Source organism: Elgaria multicarinata, chromosome 16 (assembly GCF_023053635.1).
Source record: "Elgaria multicarinata webbii isolate HBS135686 ecotype San Diego chromosome 16, rElgMul1.1.pri, whole genome shotgun sequence".
In the NCBI taxonomy this organism is placed as follows: domain Eukaryota; kingdom Metazoa; phylum Chordata; class Lepidosauria; order Squamata; family Anguidae; genus Elgaria; species Elgaria multicarinata.
This window is the reverse complement of record NC_086186.1, coordinates 16,586,156-16,604,215: the sequence shown is the minus strand read 5'-3', so window position 1 is coordinate 16,604,215 and position 18,060 is coordinate 16,586,156. Positions and strand designations below refer to the sequence as shown.

Genomic DNA, 18,060 nt, shown 5'->3' with positions numbered 1-18,060 from the left:
GCTTAATCCTGGCTTGTTTGGGAGCAACAAGCTGGGATCTCAGATTCAGATGTCACACAAAGCAACCCATTTCAGGTTTGTTTCACCTGCTCACGTGAGCAAGAGGAGCCAAGCAGAAGCAAATTGGCTGTGTGCATATCTGTTCACAGCTTGTTCATGGTAAACCAGAGTTTGCCAGCGATCTTGGCTTATTCCGTGTGAATATATACATCTCATTTATATCATTATTTATAGCAGACCACATGATAATACTGTTTCTGGACTATACCATTCCTGACTATATTTAGGGGGACCACATTATGAATGTTCCATCCTTAACCACCCCCCAAAAAAACCTTCCTTCATAAAGAAAATTTAGCATCTCATGGAGAATAGTTATACCCTAATCTTCTCCCAACCCGACACATTAATTTTCTGTGTGTAGGAATTTTTTTATAGTAGTTTCCCCCTTCCCTCCAATATTTAAAGTTGCAGTCCAGGAACAATTTTGTCAAGAGATTAGTTTGGGACACAGAAGGTGGACTTTCTGGAGGGGGTTTCACCCGGATGACAGCAGGAGAGGCACATTTGGTATTCTGCAGCATGCCTTAGTATGTCAAGAAACCAGTGGCTTTGTTATGACCGTTTTCTTTCTGTGGAATGCGTTGTGCAGGAATCGGGGCGTGAAACTCCCTGTTCTACTCGGGCATCCAGTGTGAATGGAACGGACGACGAGAAGGCATCGCATGGCGGTCCCTCGGATGCACAGCTAAAAACAGAGAATGACAAACTGAAACTCGCCCTCGCCCAAAGGTGAAGCTGCTTTTGTGACTACACTGTCGTTATTGATTACAAATGAGAACTGCAACGAAATGTTACAGTTCCCTGTTCCAGCCAGTCAGCTATGCCCTCCTCCTCAGACTCCATTTCACTTCTCCTCCCACCTGATTTTCACACACACCCCCAATCAATTAGCATCTCTTGAACCCTAAGCATGTCCAGTTCTCATTGGGCTGTTTTGGGGGTCTCCGCCCCCGCTACTTAGGTGTGTGTTTTTTACAGATTTTCTGTGCTTCTATAAACCTCAGGTATTTCCCCAAACCAGCTGATACCTCCCTCTTATGGACAGGTGGTGCCATTTTGGCCACATAAGTAAAGGCACCGCCAGAACACTGGAAACACAGAGAATGGTGATTTGGTGTTTACACTTTGGGGGTGGTTATAATCTTGCATTCCCGTATCCCCCACGTCAGAATCTCCGTGCTTTTTCCTAATTGAGAAAGTTCTCTCTAGATGGCACAAGGTGAGAGTGAATTTCCTTCATTGGGGATTAATTGGTGTCATACTCTGTTTAAAACAAAAAAAGTAAGCTTTAATTTCATATTGTACTCTCTAGAAAGCATACATCCTTCAGTTCTTATACCAATAAAAACAGCCACCTGTTCCAGTGTCCCTTAGTGATGTAGGTACTTCCAATATGCCCATGCAGTAAGACAAGACCTACAGAGTTGTTTTTCAAATTGTTTTAAAAATTGTAACCATTTATTTATTATTATTATTATTATATTATTATTATTATTTTAAAAACTCCGCTGGTGTCCTACATCTGGGAGACTCGGAAGCTTTGTTTTAGTAGCAGATCTGCCCAAGCGGCAGGCCGTTAATTAATTCATTCAGAATATTCCAATCCAATCCAATTTATTGCTTATTGACCAATCCGTCCATACACATCCCAAAACATAATACAATACCCCTCTTATACAAAAAATAACAGCAATATGTATATACCACCTTTTCAACAAGAAGTTCTTTAAAAAGTCCAAGGCAGTTTACAGCTACGTTTGCGTAAAGTTGTGTCGCCGCCTTGCTGTGCGTGGGGTGGGAGTTTAAACCCTCTAAATTTCCCTGACAGTGACTCAGGATTAACAACAAACACTGTTTCTTTAAGGAAGAGTGATAAGAAATTCACAGTGAACTGAAATTTGGAATGATTTGGATTACAATAATATTCTTCTAAATCCATTTCCACCCAGGTGATCTCCTCACCCTACCACTTAACATTCCTTACTCTAAATAATTTCATCCCCTCCCTCCCCTCCAAAGACAAAAACTCAAAACATGGTTCATTAACAACATCTGCCTACAGCCTCAGCAGGGCAGATAAACTGGAGCGTGTTCAAAGGAGGGTACCGAGGATGACCAGGGGTCTGGAAACAAAGCCCTAGGAGAGACTGAAAGAACTGGGCTTGTTTAGCCTTGAGAAGAGAAGGCTGAGGGGAGACATGAGAGCACTCTTCAAGGACTTGAAAGGTTGTCACACAGAGGAGGGACACGATCTCTTCTCGATATTCCCAGAGTGCAGGACACGGAATAATGGGCTCAAGTTACAGGAAGCCAGATTCCGGTTGGGCATCAGGAAAAACTTCCTGACTGTTAGAGCAGTATGACAATGGAACCCATGACCTAGGCAGGTCTTGGGCTCTCCCACACTAGAGGCTTTCAAGAGGCAGCTGGGCAGCCCTCTGCCAGGGATGCTTTAAGTTGGATTCCTGCATTGAGCAGGGGGTTGATGCCCTTCTAGGCCCCTTCCAACTTTACTATTCTATGATTCTGCTTTAGAAGGCAGAGACATCCCTCCCTCACCCTATACTTTGTGACTGCACTGGTCTATTTATTTGGAGCAAGGGTGGGAAACTTGCAACTCCCCAGAGCAGCTCCATCACCACCCAAAATTCAGGGAGACCCTCCCCTCCCAAGGTCTTCAAAAAGAACATTTTGGGGGCAAGGTACAGGCCACAGGAGCTGCTACAGAGCACCCAAAATTAGCTTGTTTGCAAGCTAATTTTAACCCTTTGGGTGCTCCGTAGCATCTCCGGATGCCATTTTGTTTTAGTCTTAGCTTTTTTAAAAAACAGACAAACCTCCCCAATTTTGACACCAAGGAGCAGAGAAGGTACCAATATCTGGGTCCAGAAGGGGAGGACTGCTTTTGCCCCCCCCCCCAGTTCTTCCCACTGCTTGACGGCAGTTCCTGTAATAAAACTAGCCCTGGACCTGATCTGCTTCAGATCGCAGGTGAAGGGATGTCTGTTTGAATGCTTCCCTGTTGAAGAGGGAGGAAAAGGGAGGTTTGCGTGTGGGGGAGAAAGCTCGGCGCCTTTCCCTGACATGCCAGTTTTCTCTACGGAGGGCGTTGTTTTTATCAGGGAGCATTCCAACCTGTGATTCATCCACTTGCAGTTAGAAGTGACCTAGCCCATAAAACACTCTTTCCAGGCGATCTGCTCTTTATTTATTTATTTGTGACATTTTTATACTGCCCAATAGCTGAGAATAACATACAGCCTGACAAGGAGCAATATCAAACTTTTAAAAGTTTCACATCGGCAAGGCCCACGGCACAGGTTCTGTGCACGCTGCAGCCCTTTGGCCCCATTAAAAAAGTGTAGCTGGAAGGTTCGCTCTATACAAGACAGACAAAACAAAAAGAAATGGATAACATGTGTTAGGTAAAACGGTACCGAGCAAGGTTGCTCTGAACTAACCCCCGCAAAAAAACCTAAGTCAAACTGTCCTTGGAAGCCCAAATCAAAGAAACAGGAGCCTGTCGTGATTCACATGTGCATTTCTACAGCAATATAGGTAGTGTTTGTGTAGTGATAGTGAGGAAGATGTTGGGTTACTGTGTTTGCATGGGTTTATTTTTGCTAAGAGGTCACTATTTGAAACTGATTGAAGAGGTTTTACTATATAACACAACTTTGTCCTGCTGGAAGGATATAAAACTATACAGATACTATTTTGTGATACCCAGTCAAAGTTTTCTTAACTCTCAGTCTTCCAAGAAACAGGGTTTGTACTCTTTAAGAACAGGAGAAGAGCCCAGGCCTGTTCCTTTCAGTCCCAAGAAGTTTTGGGCCATCCAGATGTTTTTGGACTCCAACCAGTGGAGGCTGGAAACTCTGATGTCAGTGGTGCTGTAAATCCGTTCTGGGTTTCAGTTGGAACCAGTCAGAACTCTAAAAGAGCTATCCAGGGTGCTTTCCTTTAGACTTCTGACTGGTTCTGATTGAAACCTGGAGCAGATTCACTGCCTCACTGACATCCACCAGCTGCAACTCTCATCAACACTAGCCAGATGTTCCCTACATCCGTTTAATGATTCAGGTTCCTTATTGTGTAATTTGGATTCCCTTCCCCCTGAAAAACCCGTTGGTCCACGAAAGGTTCTATGCAGCATCCTGATTGAATCTTTTATTGGGTGTATAGAAAAATCACAATCAAACTAGTGTTGAGAGATCTCAAGGTTTTTGTGATTTTTTTCCTCTCCCTGTTTTAGTTCTTCCAATGTAAAGAAATGGGAAACAGAATTGCAGTCTCTTAGGGAAAGCAATGCCCGTCTGACTTCTGCGCTCCAGGAATCCGCGGCCAGCATAGAACACTGGAAAAAACAGTTTTCCATTTGCAAAGAAGAGAACGATCAACTTAGCAGTAAGGTATTGGATGCAACAAATTGACGCATCAGATTGGCTGTCCTCTGTCTCCAAACTTTTGTTAAGAGAACATACCTGTTGGGATGCTAAGCTTAAAGACCGGATTTCCTGGGTCCCAGTGAGAGATTGATGGGAAATGGGGTAGTCCCTCTGTCTTATACCTGTTCGTCTTTTTTCCAAGGGACATATAGAAAATGAACGGGAACCCTCTTGCGAAACAAAAGCACTACATGCCGCTCACTGAGTGAGAGACTGGCAGCTTACAGTGCCAGCATCCAAAAAAACAAGACATGCACCTTTCAAATGTCTGCAAAGCATTGGAGGTGGTTTGCACACAACCATAACCCATCTACTGCAGTCACCCATAGTGTTTGTATGCATGCTTGAAAACAAAGTAAGTTTAAGAAAACTGATACAAACAATATATCAAATTTAGGTATAACTATACTTACTACAATAAAATCATATTAGTAGAAAATATTTTAATCTTAAAGCAAATACATACGTTTAAAATGTAAACAGAATAGTCCACGTACATCAAACTTCAAACAAAAATCCCCAAACGCGTTTCAACCATACAGGTCTTCATCAGTAGGAAAAGGATATATGGATTTTAAAAAAAATTATACTAATATTAAAAACAACTTTTTATGCCCCAGATATAGGGAGTTTCTATCGGACCCAAAGTTGGCTCTTGTGAATCTTTATTTATTTATTTATTTATGCATTTCTATACTGCCCAATAGCCGGAGCTCTCTGGGCGGTTCACAAAAATATCTTCAGGCTTGTAACAAGGAAGTTGGGGGACTAGATACTCCCTTCTATCTTCAAGAGCTTGGCTCCCAAGTGATATCTAGTTGCATGCGTGATGTCTCAAATGAACAGATATATGCAAAATATGCGAGATAAACTTGCATGCTGCCTTTTCCTAGAGAGTCGAAGCAATGACTCAGTAGCTCCATCAACGTGGATATCTTTTCTTATTTAAAAAAGAAAACACTGTCTGGGCAAAAGGCATGTAGATATGCATTGTTAATGGCCTTTTGGTTCTACCCTTAAAGGTGAGCTATAAATGATAAGTAAATAGATTCGACTTCCCAGAAGAAGAAAAGTTCTTTTCAGGATGCATTTCTTCTTTCTGCTTTCAATCGACCTTCCCTTCGGGCCTCCATGGCATCCGGACATCTTCTCTTCCCTTTGACATTGCAAAATCAGCTTAGGTTTGCCGTACCTGGATAAATGTGGGATTGAAACGGCTTCCTACGTTTCTGCAGCAGTGTGGGAGCCACTTCCTAGTAGCTTCTTTCCTGCTTCAGTAATATTTGGAGGCAGAAAACACCTGTGAGGGCCCAGGGTGTATCCACGTGAAAGGTTCCCTCCCTCCTGGCTGGGTGGCATTCACTGGGTAAGCAGTGGCATCATTGGCTTTACCCACATGATCCTGGAATCAAAATGATGCTAGAGGGGTCCGTTGGAAATTTTTGAAGTCATGATGGTCCTCATAGCCTTTAGGAAAGTCCAAAAATGTAGGCGTATATATGTCTTTTATCGTTCTTTTATAAAGCGAATGGGTCTTCATTACCCATTCTAGACCAAGCCCCCACCCTACCCAAATACTTTGCATTACAAATAGCTCACAACGATATATTCTTATTGGGAAGACCCATTTTCCCACCACTTGTGGGGATTACGCTAAACTCAGAGGGAATGGAGGTGGCAGGAGGAACAGATGACATAACCATCCCTACTAATAAAAAAAGTCCCAGCACTTTGACTCTGTGAGTACTAGCTCCACTACACCACTGGAGTGTTGCGCTGGAAGGCCACCACGGGATGAATATCTCAAGCTCTTATAATAAGAAATTAATTGGCCCTTCTTCTAGGTTTATGATTGTAATATCTGAAAATACTTGGTGGATCTTGGAAAAGTACACGCCAAGTATGCACCACGGAGCAAGATCTGTTTATTTAATTTATTTATGTATTACAACTTATAGGCCGTCCTATATTACAGTTCTCTGGGCAGTTTGCAACATGAGATGAACAAAGCTACAGTGAAACCAAACTAAAGAAACGGACAGCCAATACAAATGTCCTTATTTTTGCTCTGGGCAGCTTTGCGCAGCATGATCTTAACTGGGTTTATTTTGCGCTGTGGTACGTCAAAACAAGTGGCGGTCAAGGCGCAAATTGTGCCTGACCACCAAAAAACAGCATTTTCCCTTCCCCTGTATTAAATGTGCTGAATGTAAATGCCAGGGGAAAAGAATGAAGAGGTGTGAACTTTATATGCAAAAGCCTCAATCGGGGAATAGTAGCCTGTACTGTCAATAAAATAATATGGTGCGATCCATCATAGGCTTTTAATTGGCCCACACAATCTTGACAGGGGTTTGCTGAGAGCAGCGGAATTCGGTTTCCATCAGCGTTACTTGTAACAATAATCCCACGCTATTGAACTTGATTTGCGGGGAAATGCAGCTCTGTGCTCAGCTCCGGGAGATCCACATTTTATTTTATTTTATTATTGCATTTATATCCTGCCTTTTTTCCTCCAAGGAACCCAAGGCAGCGTACATAATCCTCCTCTTCCTCTCCATTTTATCCTCACAACAACAACCCTGTGAGGTGGGTTGGGCTGAGAGTGTGTGATTGGCCCAAAGTCACCCAGTGGGTTTCCGTGACTGAGTGGGGACTAGAACCCGGATCTCCCAACTCCCAGTCCAACACTTTAGCCACTACACCACACATGGTTATAGTAGGCTTTTTTTCACTGCGCCATGAATGCAGTGTTTATGTTCAGATGATCATAGCTTAATTAGCCATGAAGGTTTGTCATCCCTTTGTGCAAGCAAGCAAACAAACCAGGACATTTCCTATTAACTATAGTTTCCCGTTTCTTTCATCCGAACCAAGAAGCTGTAGTGCAGAAACTCAGGCCCTGGAGTGAAATCCAGCCCAGTGGGGTTCCGAGGCCACGCCCCTTTCTCTTAACCTCCAATCCTTGGGGGGTTTCCTGGCTTTGTGCATTCTAAAAGGTTGACATGCCCCTAAGGCATAGTTACTGGCAGAAAGAGCTTTAAACTAGAATAATCTGGTATTTTTGGCCCTGCCCACCACTGGAGTGGAGCTTCTTTAGAATGGAATGGAATCTGGAATGGAATCCAGCTCCTGGACTGGAAGAGGCTGTCTCTCTCCTCTCTCCTCTCCACGGGGCACCACCTTAATTGACCACAGGTTAGCACAACCAACTGTGTGGTGGGATGTTGGGTGAGAGAGTTGGACATGGAGTGAAGGGGAGGGCTATGTATATCAGCCAGCTTAACACTCAGTGGAATCCCGGCAGAAGGAGATAATTGGGCATCTCTGTGGACAACGGCACTGGGAGAGGGTGGCAGGGGGGGCACAGTTCAGGCAGCTTGGCATCCCACTGGTCACAGGGTGGCTTTCACTCCCCTCTGCCCCCTTCAGTGGCACTGTTGGAGGCAGGTCTTGATCTCCTTCCCTTCCTGCAGTGTTTCCCATGGTTATTTAGAGGAATGTGCAAATGGTGGAATGGGAACTTAGGCTAGCTACGTTTTCCTTTTAAGATTGAGGAGCTCGAAGACCAGTGCAACGAAATCAATAAGGAGAGAGAGCGGAATGCTCAGCTGAGCCGGCGCCTCCAGGAACTGGAGACAGAGCTTCAAGACAAGGAGCTGGTATGTAAAATAAAGGATGGGTTTCCACGTGAGCAGAAAACATCTACGTCAGCAGGGGCACCCTACTGAGGATGCTGTGAGAATGGAAGGGTTGGACTCTATGGCCTTTTAGGCCCCTTCCAACTCTACTATTCTATGATCTCCAGACCATGTGTTGGATTTCAACTCCCATGATGCGAGTTGCAGCCTAGCGCATCTGGAGAATGCCAGGTTGGAGAAAGCTGGTCTAGATAAACCACAGGGGTAGGCAGAAATGATGGCTGTTGCCCTTCCTAAGAATGCCGACTTCTTCCAAAGAATCCTGGGGATTTGTCATTTGGGGAGGGGGCAGAGAAGTCTATGCTGGAGACCCCTAGCCATCTTGCAGCCTCTCATTCCAAGGGATGCCTATGGGAAGGGAAGGAAAATCAGGCGGGCTGTAATGTAGATATACCCTAAGATTGACAGTGTCAGTAATGAAGCGAAAAGCACGGCTACGCTACTTATCTAAACCAGTTTAATTATGGTGGCTTCTTCAAAATGATTCCTGGGGATTGTAGCTCTGCAGGGGATTGGGGATCTGTATCCGAATTATCAAGTTCCCAGGGTCCCTAGAGAAAAATGTTCTGTTGATGAGTTACTTGAGAGTTCTTGTATGTGATTTGCCTCTGTCACACATTGACCAGCTTTGGTTTCCAGATGTGTTTTCCACCAGCATGACCAAAACATCTGGGGGGCACCACTGGGGGGAAGGCTGTGCTACACCTTAGTTCAGTGTTACATACATGAACTTGCTCCCCACCCCTTTTCCAGATGGGAAGCTTCAACTTTAAACTAGTTGTAGTTTGTTGTTTCATTGAAACTGGGGACTGTGATTAGGTTTAACTGTTTTATGTATTTTATAATTGTTGTTCCCCACCTCGATCCAAATGGGGAGGCAGGTAAAAATTATTATTATTATTATTACTACTACTACTATTATCCAAACAAGCCAGGATCAGAAACCATGTTTTGATCTTGGGTTGTTCAGCCAACCTGTAGTCTAAACTAATTATAGATTGTCCTACTTTGGATGATACAAAAAACTGTAGTTGGTTTAAAATAGAAGTGGATGCTTCCAATCACCTTCCAGTCATGTGGCTCACGCATGTGACACTAAACTGTGGTTAACTGTTACTTCCAAACCATCCTAGGCTGTCCGTGGTAGAGACTACAGTCCCAGTGTTCATGTTAATATCTCTGTAGTGTGTATACCAAGCTGATAATCCTACCCAAGTGCATTTAAACCAAACACAGCAACAAACAGACATTCAACAATTGTCTTGTGAAGTATTTACACGTCCCTCCTGAGAGCTTTTTGTGCTTTGCCAACTTAAGTACACCCCAGCCTTGTGCTTGGTCTCAACTCCATTTGCTGCCTCTTCTGACTTCTGCACACTGCCGTTTCCGTCCTTCACTTCCTGGTTTGCATTAACTGTAGTTGTTAGTGACATTCAAATCAGGCAAACTGTGGTTACCACAAGCCATAGTTTGCCCCTAAACTAGAATTGGAAGCCTTGGTTTAAACATAATTTGCCTGATGCGGATGCTTCAGTAAACTATAGTTATTGCAAACCAGGGATGGGCAGAGGAGAGGGCATCAGAGCCCAAAGCCAATATGTGATGACCAAGCCCAAGTTGAGCTGGGCCCTCTTGGAGCTCAGGAGGCAGTTTTGGGGTTTTTTTTATCGCTACTGTTGCAGAAGGAACGGTGTGTCTGTTTGATTTTGCCCTTAATATCTTAATATCAAGCTAATGCTCACAACACATATGCCAAAGCTCTTTTCAAGGTTGATATAGTTAATGCTCTTAACAACCAGTCCCGTTAAAAGAGCTTGAAGTGCATGGAAATAGTTCGGGGTGATGGATTTTGAAGCACAGTTTCAAATGCCTTTCAGTGGCATGCCTCAAAGAGAAATGTCGCGCTTTCCTCCCAGCCCTCTCCGTGGGTAATAGCATTCGTAATGAGCTGTATTTTGTAACTTTCAAGACTCCCACTCAACGAGGAAATGGACTCATGAATATTACAGGCTTCATTCCAACTTGCCGTGAAGGACTGCCCTAGGTTGCTCTCAGGCTGTGCTCTTACATTCCCAGACCTCCCCCCTGATTAGCTCAAAACAACCCAGACATCAGCTATTCTTAGCTTTGCAAGACAGGCCCAGCATGAGCTCTGTTCACATACGCGGCGCCTTGAAAGGGGCACCTTTGAAATCCTTGTACTTTGAGGAAAACTAAAAGGCCAAGAGGTGGTGGCTGAGCAGCAAGGCAGGTGTAAATATTTTAAAATATAATTGCACTGCTCCTCAGCCTGGAGGCCTTTGCATGCCGCAGCAGCACAAGATCTGCACATTGGGCCTGTTCAGACAACACGCTAAAAAGCGTCGTTATGTGAACCATGGTTTAGTGCATTGTGTGAACTATCCCTAACCAGGGTGGCTACATAACTACGCTCACTAACCATTTGCTGCAAAAGGGTTCGGCCACTAGTTAGTGAGCGAAGTTTTGTAGCCACCCTGGTTAGGGATGGTTCACAGGCTGCGCTAAACCATGGTTCACACAACACACAAAGCCATAATGACCCTTTTTAGACGACATGCTAAGCCATGATGTTTAAGCATTTTGTGGTAAACATTATGGCTTAGCGTGTCGTGTGAACCATTCCTAACCATGGTGGCTACATAACCGTGGTTTAAACACTCTCACTAATTATTTGCTGCTAAAGGGTTAGCAGCCTAACCATGGCTTAGTGTGTCATCTGAACAGGCCCTGTGTTTAGCTCAAAATGCTTAACCACCACGATGTAGTGTGTCGTCTGAACAGGGTCCTTGTGTCAAAGTATTACGAAGGGGGAATAAAAAGCAGGATATAACACGATGAAAGCGGTATATGGAATGTGGATTGTGCCCCAACAGTTATCAGTGCACTTCAATCCTGCTATAAAGCAGTAGTGTAGATCCTCCACGTAGGAGGATTTCCCCTGCCAAAAGAGATGGTTGGCGCTGTCCACGGGGATAGTGCTGATCATGTATCATAGGAAGAGGAGTATGGACTGATTCCAGACAGGTGGTGGATATTGTCAGAGCTGACGGTCCTGATGGTGGCCCTCAATGCCGAAGCATGTGTGCCACCCTTGGGTGCTAGTTGTGGAGAATTCCCCCTCCCCTGGTGGTTCCATCTTGCTTGTTTAGGCTCTTGTTTAGAGAAAACCCTTCTCCGCATGGACTTCCTATTTTGAGTTCAAAGCCTTCCCTTGCTCTGGCTCTTCCTGTTATTATTTCAGTACATTTTCCCCTTGTTCAACATAACATTTTTTTATGTGTAGGCGTTACTGTGTGTTTTGATGATATAAGAAAGCAGAAAATAGCATTGATTCTCAGAATTAGATGATGCAAAGGTTGTAATAAAGCACAGAAATGAACTGGGTGTAACTTTAAGATATGCGGATTTATAATTTGATAAATTAACCATTAATTTCCTTTGGCAGTGGAAAGGTTGTTTTTGTTCTCTCTCTCTCTCTCTCTCTCTCTCTGTCTCTCTCTCTCTCTCTCTCACACACACACACACACACACACACACACTTTACCAGCACTAATCTCACATGACCGCACTGTTCAAAAATACATTCCTGAAGGTTGGCCCATGCCTTCGTATGTGATCTTTACTTGTTTCGCCTTGTTGAAATATGCAACCTCTATATTTCTGTGTTGTTTTCTCTAGGAATTAGAGGACCTTCGGAAACAGGGTGAAATCATACCACAGCTCATGACAGAATGTGAAACGGTATCTCAGAAATTGCAGGTATGGGGTGATTATTAGTATGAAGTATAGCTACTAGGTAGAGATAATGAAACTTGCTCACGCCAAAGAGCTGAAGCAGTAGGACAATCGCTTCAGCCTTTTCCTTCCATTTATGGATTTGATTTACATCCATCCTACTGAAAGCCGCTCCCATTGAGATAATCTCAAAACAGGAGGGAGACATTAAGGATCTGTCTCTGCTCACAGGAGGCCAGCTGTACGAGAATGTCTTGGTATAATGGGGGTGCAGTGCTGGTCCCATTATGAGACAAAGGGAAGCAATTGCTGCAGTTTGTAGATTTGGCCCCTAGACAGCATCTGGGGGGCCATGGATATTTTGGATTCCTAGATCCGAGGTCGGAATTCACCCACCTCAACAACTGAGAAAATGTTCCGTTTGCATCAGATAATCACTAGAGAGTTACCTAATTTAGCATGTTTACTAAATACAAGTAAGATAATAAACAAGGATAAAAAAGGGACCCCGTGAAATATTTGAGGGAAAGAATTAAACCACACTTAATGTGATTTAGGGAGTGATCCTGGGTGAGTGGGCCCTTGCTGGTGTGTGGACCCTTAGCAAGTACGTGACCACACCTGCCCTTGACGTCAGCCCTGCCCTGTGTTCAGGGAGGGACTTAAAAGATCCCGGAGTGGGGCAGGCACCCTTGGGTGCATGCCCTGTGTAGGCAAGCCCTGGTTGCTCTCCTGTGTTCTTGGCACTCATCCACTGAATGATCCAGAACTGGCTACAAGCAGGGACGATTGCAATTTTTTATCTTAGAGGTTTAGGCCTGCAGAAGATGCTCCTTGTTTTGCAATGCAGGAAAGGCTTTGTCAGTAAATCTTTCATCTTGACACATGTGTCAGCAGTTGGGTGTGGAAATGCAGCACGGGAACCCATCCTCTGGGGCACACAGCTTACGTACAAGGTTACATCGATGAAGCAAGCTCTGTTGCTGGAGAATTTTTAAGATTTTTTTTCCTCAAACTGCCTTTGTGCATCTTCAGCCAATGAGGCTTCAGATTATGATTATTTTTAATTTACAAAATCAGCTTTTGAGTTCCAAAATAAAACAGTGTTATTTCCCAGGCACTAATTTGTCAAGCTGTATTTGGGGCTTGAAGGAGCAGGATCTAAACCCCTACAGATCATGTTTACAACAAATTCAAGAACCGCTAGCAATGACAGTAATGTATGCAGAGCAGGGTGTACAAATTCCACCCAAATGTAAAATGCAGCCCAAACCGACATAATTCAATGCAAAGAGTCTCTTCCACTAAATCCACATCCTTTTGCGCACTAGTCAGATTAAAATAGCATTTCCCCTGGCTGAATTTTCTTGCAGTTTTGCTTGTAATGGACACGGTAATAGAGACGTAGCAAAGGGTGGCGTTGGGGAAAACGTTTGCTCTTGTATGTATTATTGTTAAGAGGACTTTTCTGCAACTTTCTTTTTAAGGCTGCTGAGAAAAGGAATAAAGACCTGGAGGAGAAAGTCAGAGCTCTAAGGACGGAGGTAGAAGAGAGCAAACACAGGCAAAGCAACCTTAAGACTGAGCTACAGACTTTTTTAGATGTGCTAGATGGGAAGATCGATGAATTACATAATTTCCGGCAAGGACTCTCTAAACTGGGAGTTGACAATTAGGGAAAAGCAACATTTCTCTCCCCACCCCCCAAAAACACTAACATTTGGTGTGTGTGTGTGTGTGTGGTTTAATCCTTAACATCCGTTTCGCAAAAAGCAGCTAGAGTATTCTTCTTGTTTGTGATGCGAACTGTACATAGATTTTAAGATTTAATTTTTTCCCCTCTTCCTTTTTTCCCTCTCTCTCCAAAAATTGCTGCTCAGTTGCTGCAGAGTTGTTGTTTTTTTAAGGGCTGCTGCAACCATAGAAACAGGGGAAGCAAGTATTTTCTAAATCTTGATTATTGAGCCTTTTTTGGGGGGGGGGTGGCCTGGAGCAGACTGCAGTGAGGATGGCGTGAGATTTCCGTAGCGGGTCAACAGGCTTGATAGAGTGCATTTGGGAACAGCCATGGCAAATATGGAGAAATGACTGCAGTACTCATGCTCTTCGCCTTACTGGAGAAGCCTCATTCAAAGATGTCCAGGGTGGTCTTTTTATACCCATGAAGCCTTTTCATGCAGGATTTGCCATGCGCAATAATGTGCACTTAAAAACCAGTGTATAGATTGCTGTGATTCCAGTGGTTGTGGTTCCTTGAACTTCAGATAGAATGGATGGGCCCTTTATGCGCAGCTGGTCTATAATTTCCTATCCTTCGAGAGTTTTTAAAGAATATGTATGATCTATACTAGCTATCATAATCTCTGGAAAGTGGGCCCGCTTCTCAGATCAGTTCACCCACAGAGTAATGGGTCAAATGGTGGACCTACACAGAATGTGCAGCAGCAGCCCTCTGTCACAGGAGGACAGAGCACAACTTTTACAGGCAGGATGAATTTATTTATTTCAAAACACAACACTAACATTGAAGCCAGTGTTAACAACATACAACGATCTGTTACTATTAAGCATAATGACAAATAAGAATGAGGAGCAAAATAAGATAGGAGGTAAGCTAGAGAGAGAGAGAGAGAGAGAGATTTGAGTTTTGCCCAAAGTGGATAATTTCAAGGTGGTTTTTTTTAATTGTTGCCCTAATTATACGTGTCTGATGAAGGTGTAAGATGTATCAGCAATCAGGTAGGGATGGGGTGGGGTGAAGGGTAAGCAAAGAGTTGGTAGGGATGATGGTGCTGGTTCTAACTGGGTTTTTAGAAATAGGGTGCCATCCAAGTGTCCTCAAAACCTAGTACTACCCCCAATCAAAATCAGATGGCATCCTGGAACTAGGTGTAACAGCCAGCCTCAACATATACAGGGATCTAAGAGAGGAGGTGCTGGGGCCCCCAAGCTACTTAGAAGGCTTCTGCTCTGTCCTGCAAGTCTTGTTCTTTAGGGCCAGGTGCACGAGGATTGATTGTGATCCTAATAGGATAAAAAGTTAGGTGTTCTTCACCTGTTCAGAAATGTTCCTGCCTGTCTTTTCACCTTATTTCAGGCAGGCATTTTGCAGGGGGGGTGGGGGAGCAGCTCCCGGAGCAGAGGCCTGTCTCAAACGAAGCCCTAATCAAAGCTTTGCCAAAGTGACTTTCCAAATATCACCTCTCAGGCATAGCAATGATGACTCTCTCTTTTTTTTAGTACTGCCAGGTTTCTGGATCCATCTCTTTTGCCCATTATGCAGAAGTGTGGAGCTCATGAGTGCAAACTAAATGCCCTGCATACTAGCGAACTACATCCCGTTCTGTTTTCTGGCCTGTGCTTTCTGTCCACTGCTTCTGAGAACTTGTAAAGCTGCAGGAGGGAGTTGGCCGGTTTAATCATAGTATTCCCTGGCCCTGTTCGGAAGGCACCTTAAACCACAGCTTTAACCATGGTGAATAAGGGAAAAAAAGCTTTATTCACTGTGGTTTAAGGTGTCTTCTGAACAGGGTGTGTGTGGGTGTGGGTGTGATTCCATAGGTGTGGAATTCATTCTTTGTTCATAATAATAATAATTAATAATAATTAATTGAAAAAGTCTTGGCAACCCAAAATAAAACCTATAGTCTCTTTAAACTATAGGTGGCTAGCAACTGTGCCGTTCCTTCATCTTGTAAGATGCAAGAGATAAAAATTGCAGTTTTCAATGTCAGCATTCATTTTTTCAGGGAGAACCAGCTAGGTAGAAGCATTGACTTGCTTGTCACAGATGCTTGCTACAGCTCCTTAGCTGCTGAAAGTTTTTGTCTTCCCTCCTCCACTAGCAAGTGAGTCGCCTCCCTTCTGCAGATAAACACACGCATCTTTATTGTCATGCACAGTGACTGAGCCTTGTGTAGCAATTGGCTAAGCTGCTGCTTCATGTCAGGGAAGGAGTGAAGCAGGAAGTAGAGCATCTCATTGTGACTGGCGTGGCGCAGAGCGGTAAAGCAGCAGTTTCTGCAGCTGAAACTCTCCCCACGGCCTGAATTCGATCCCAGCGGAAGCTGGTTTCAGGCAGCCGGCTCGGGTCGACTCAGCCTTCCATCCTCCCGAGGTCGGTAAAATGAGTACCCAGTTAGCTGGGGGAAAGGTAATAACGGCCAGGGAAGGCAACGGCAAACCACCCCGCTATAAGGCCTGCTAAGAAAACATTAGCGAAAGCTGGCATCCCTCCAAGAGTCAGTAATGACTCAGTGCTTGCATGAGAGGTTCCTTTCCCTCCAAGCTGCTGAGATTCCAGAGAAGGGCACGGTTCGCAGATGAACCTATGGAAGTAGGGAGAGGCCTATGAAGGCAGCAGGCCCAGAAAAGAAAGTGAGGCCTAGGAAAGGAGGCTTAGAATAGGAAAAGCTCCAGAATGAGAAGTCAGCTGAGAGAAAGAATGGGTGGAGAGGAGAGGCACAAATAGCCAGGATCTATATAGGCAAGGAAGGTTCCTATATATATTTATTTAGTTCTTTCTTTCTTTACTTATTAATTACATTTCTATACCGCCCAATAGCCGGAGCTCTCTGGGCGGTTCACAAAAATTAAAAACATTCAAAGTATAAAACAACAGTATAAAACCATAATATAAAATACAATACAAAAGATTTGAAATAACCAGCCAGATACTTGGGTGCAGGGCTTTTGAACACAAACGAGTCCACCTCAACTTCCATCCTTTCTCACGACGACAATGTCAGTGACCCGTGCTCTAAGTCTCTCTAGTTCTTGTCTCTCACTGAACAGCCTGGAAGCAAACACACTCACCCTCCGTGCCTCTAATCCGTGCCTCTAGTCTGGCCGACACTTTTCCTACTGCTCCACTTCACAGGCTCTTCCTGACCAGTGTTGCCACTTGGCCCAGATGTGGTTAGCGGCACGGTGATGATGGAGGGAGCACACAGGAGTCAGGCTAGCATGCTTCTCTTCTCCTTCCTGTCAAGTGATCTAGCCATATTAGGGCGAGCTGAAGCCATGATGAGGACAATATGGGCAGGGCAGGACAGGGCTGATGAGCTGACAATTTTCCCATTCGCTCAGTGAGCAGACTGGCCATCTCTCAGCCATCTGCTTTGCTTCTGCCATTGAAACGCAGAGACAGCTGTTTGCCGGGAGTGAATGCCTTGACATTAAAACAAAAAGCGTCAGGGTTGAATAAACCTAAAGCCACCATAAATAACACCAAGGCTGCCTTATTGCATTTTTCAAAATCTTTTAAAAGGCCTGTGTTTTACACCCTCCAACCTCTTTCTTAGTTTGCCATCTGCGAAACTGGTCTTACGTGGTGAAATGCAGCATGTCTTGGCTTTTTATTTAAGCCCATTTGGCCACGAGAGACGGCATGCTGGTTGTGTTGATTAATGTGCAATCACCGAGCATTTTCTCCCTATGGGGTGACTGTCACCTAGAGCAGACCTGGCCAATTAGTGCTTAAGGGTGTAAGGAACCATTGCTCAGAAGTAGAGCACAGGCTTTGCACCCAGGTTCAGCCCCTGACGTTATTAGTGAGAAGACTCAGGGAGCAGTTTAAACTCTGCCTGAGACTCTGGAAATGCCAGTGAATGTAAACGTTAGTGAGCTAGATGAAGAAACACTCTGGTGTGATAATAAGGTAGCACTTTCTGCTACTGTGACCCATAGGTTACATTGACCTTGCTCCCCTAGTGATTTGACGAGAGCTGAATCAAGGTGTGGGTAAAAACCTTTGCCCACCCTTTTTTTAAAACCACATAACAGGAGTTACATGTGTAACGGCATGTTCATAAAATGTTCCATTCCTAGGCTTTGTCACATTGATTCACTTTAGGATGTAAAATTATGTGATGGTTTGATGAATTCACAGGTCGATCACTCAGGCTTGTAAATAGATTTTCACTGGGTCACCTGCCTCAAGGTAAGAATAGTTTCTCTAGGTGACCAGGTGGGGAAACTTTAGAAAATATGGCGGTTCTGTCCTTTTAGGCCATAAATAGCTATTTGTGGGTGTGTATATATGTGTGTGTGTTGTGCGTGTGTGTGCGCGCGCAAGCTGGCTAGTAATAACT

The 18,060-nt window shown here is 44.2% G+C and overlaps 1 protein-coding gene across 1 annotated transcript in view; it reads left to right on the top strand.

Moving 5' to 3' along the window:
* The window catches only part of HOMER2 (homer scaffold protein 2), a 72,886-nt gene extending 59,182 nt beyond the window's left edge, over nt 1-13,704 (top strand). Inside the window, exons 5-9 of the mRNA XM_063142213.1 lie at nt 653-792; nt 4,319-4,475; nt 8,063-8,173; nt 11,912-11,992; nt 13,456-13,704. Coding sequence (XP_062998283.1) covers nt 653-792; nt 4,319-4,475; nt 8,063-8,173; nt 11,912-11,992; nt 13,456-13,644 — 678 coding nt within the window. The 3' untranslated portion in view covers nt 13,645-13,704. The remainder of the gene's footprint in view (nt 1-652; nt 793-4,318; nt 4,476-8,062; nt 8,174-11,911; nt 11,993-13,455) is intronic.
* The last annotated feature ends 4,356 nt before the right edge of the window (nt 13,705-18,060 follow it).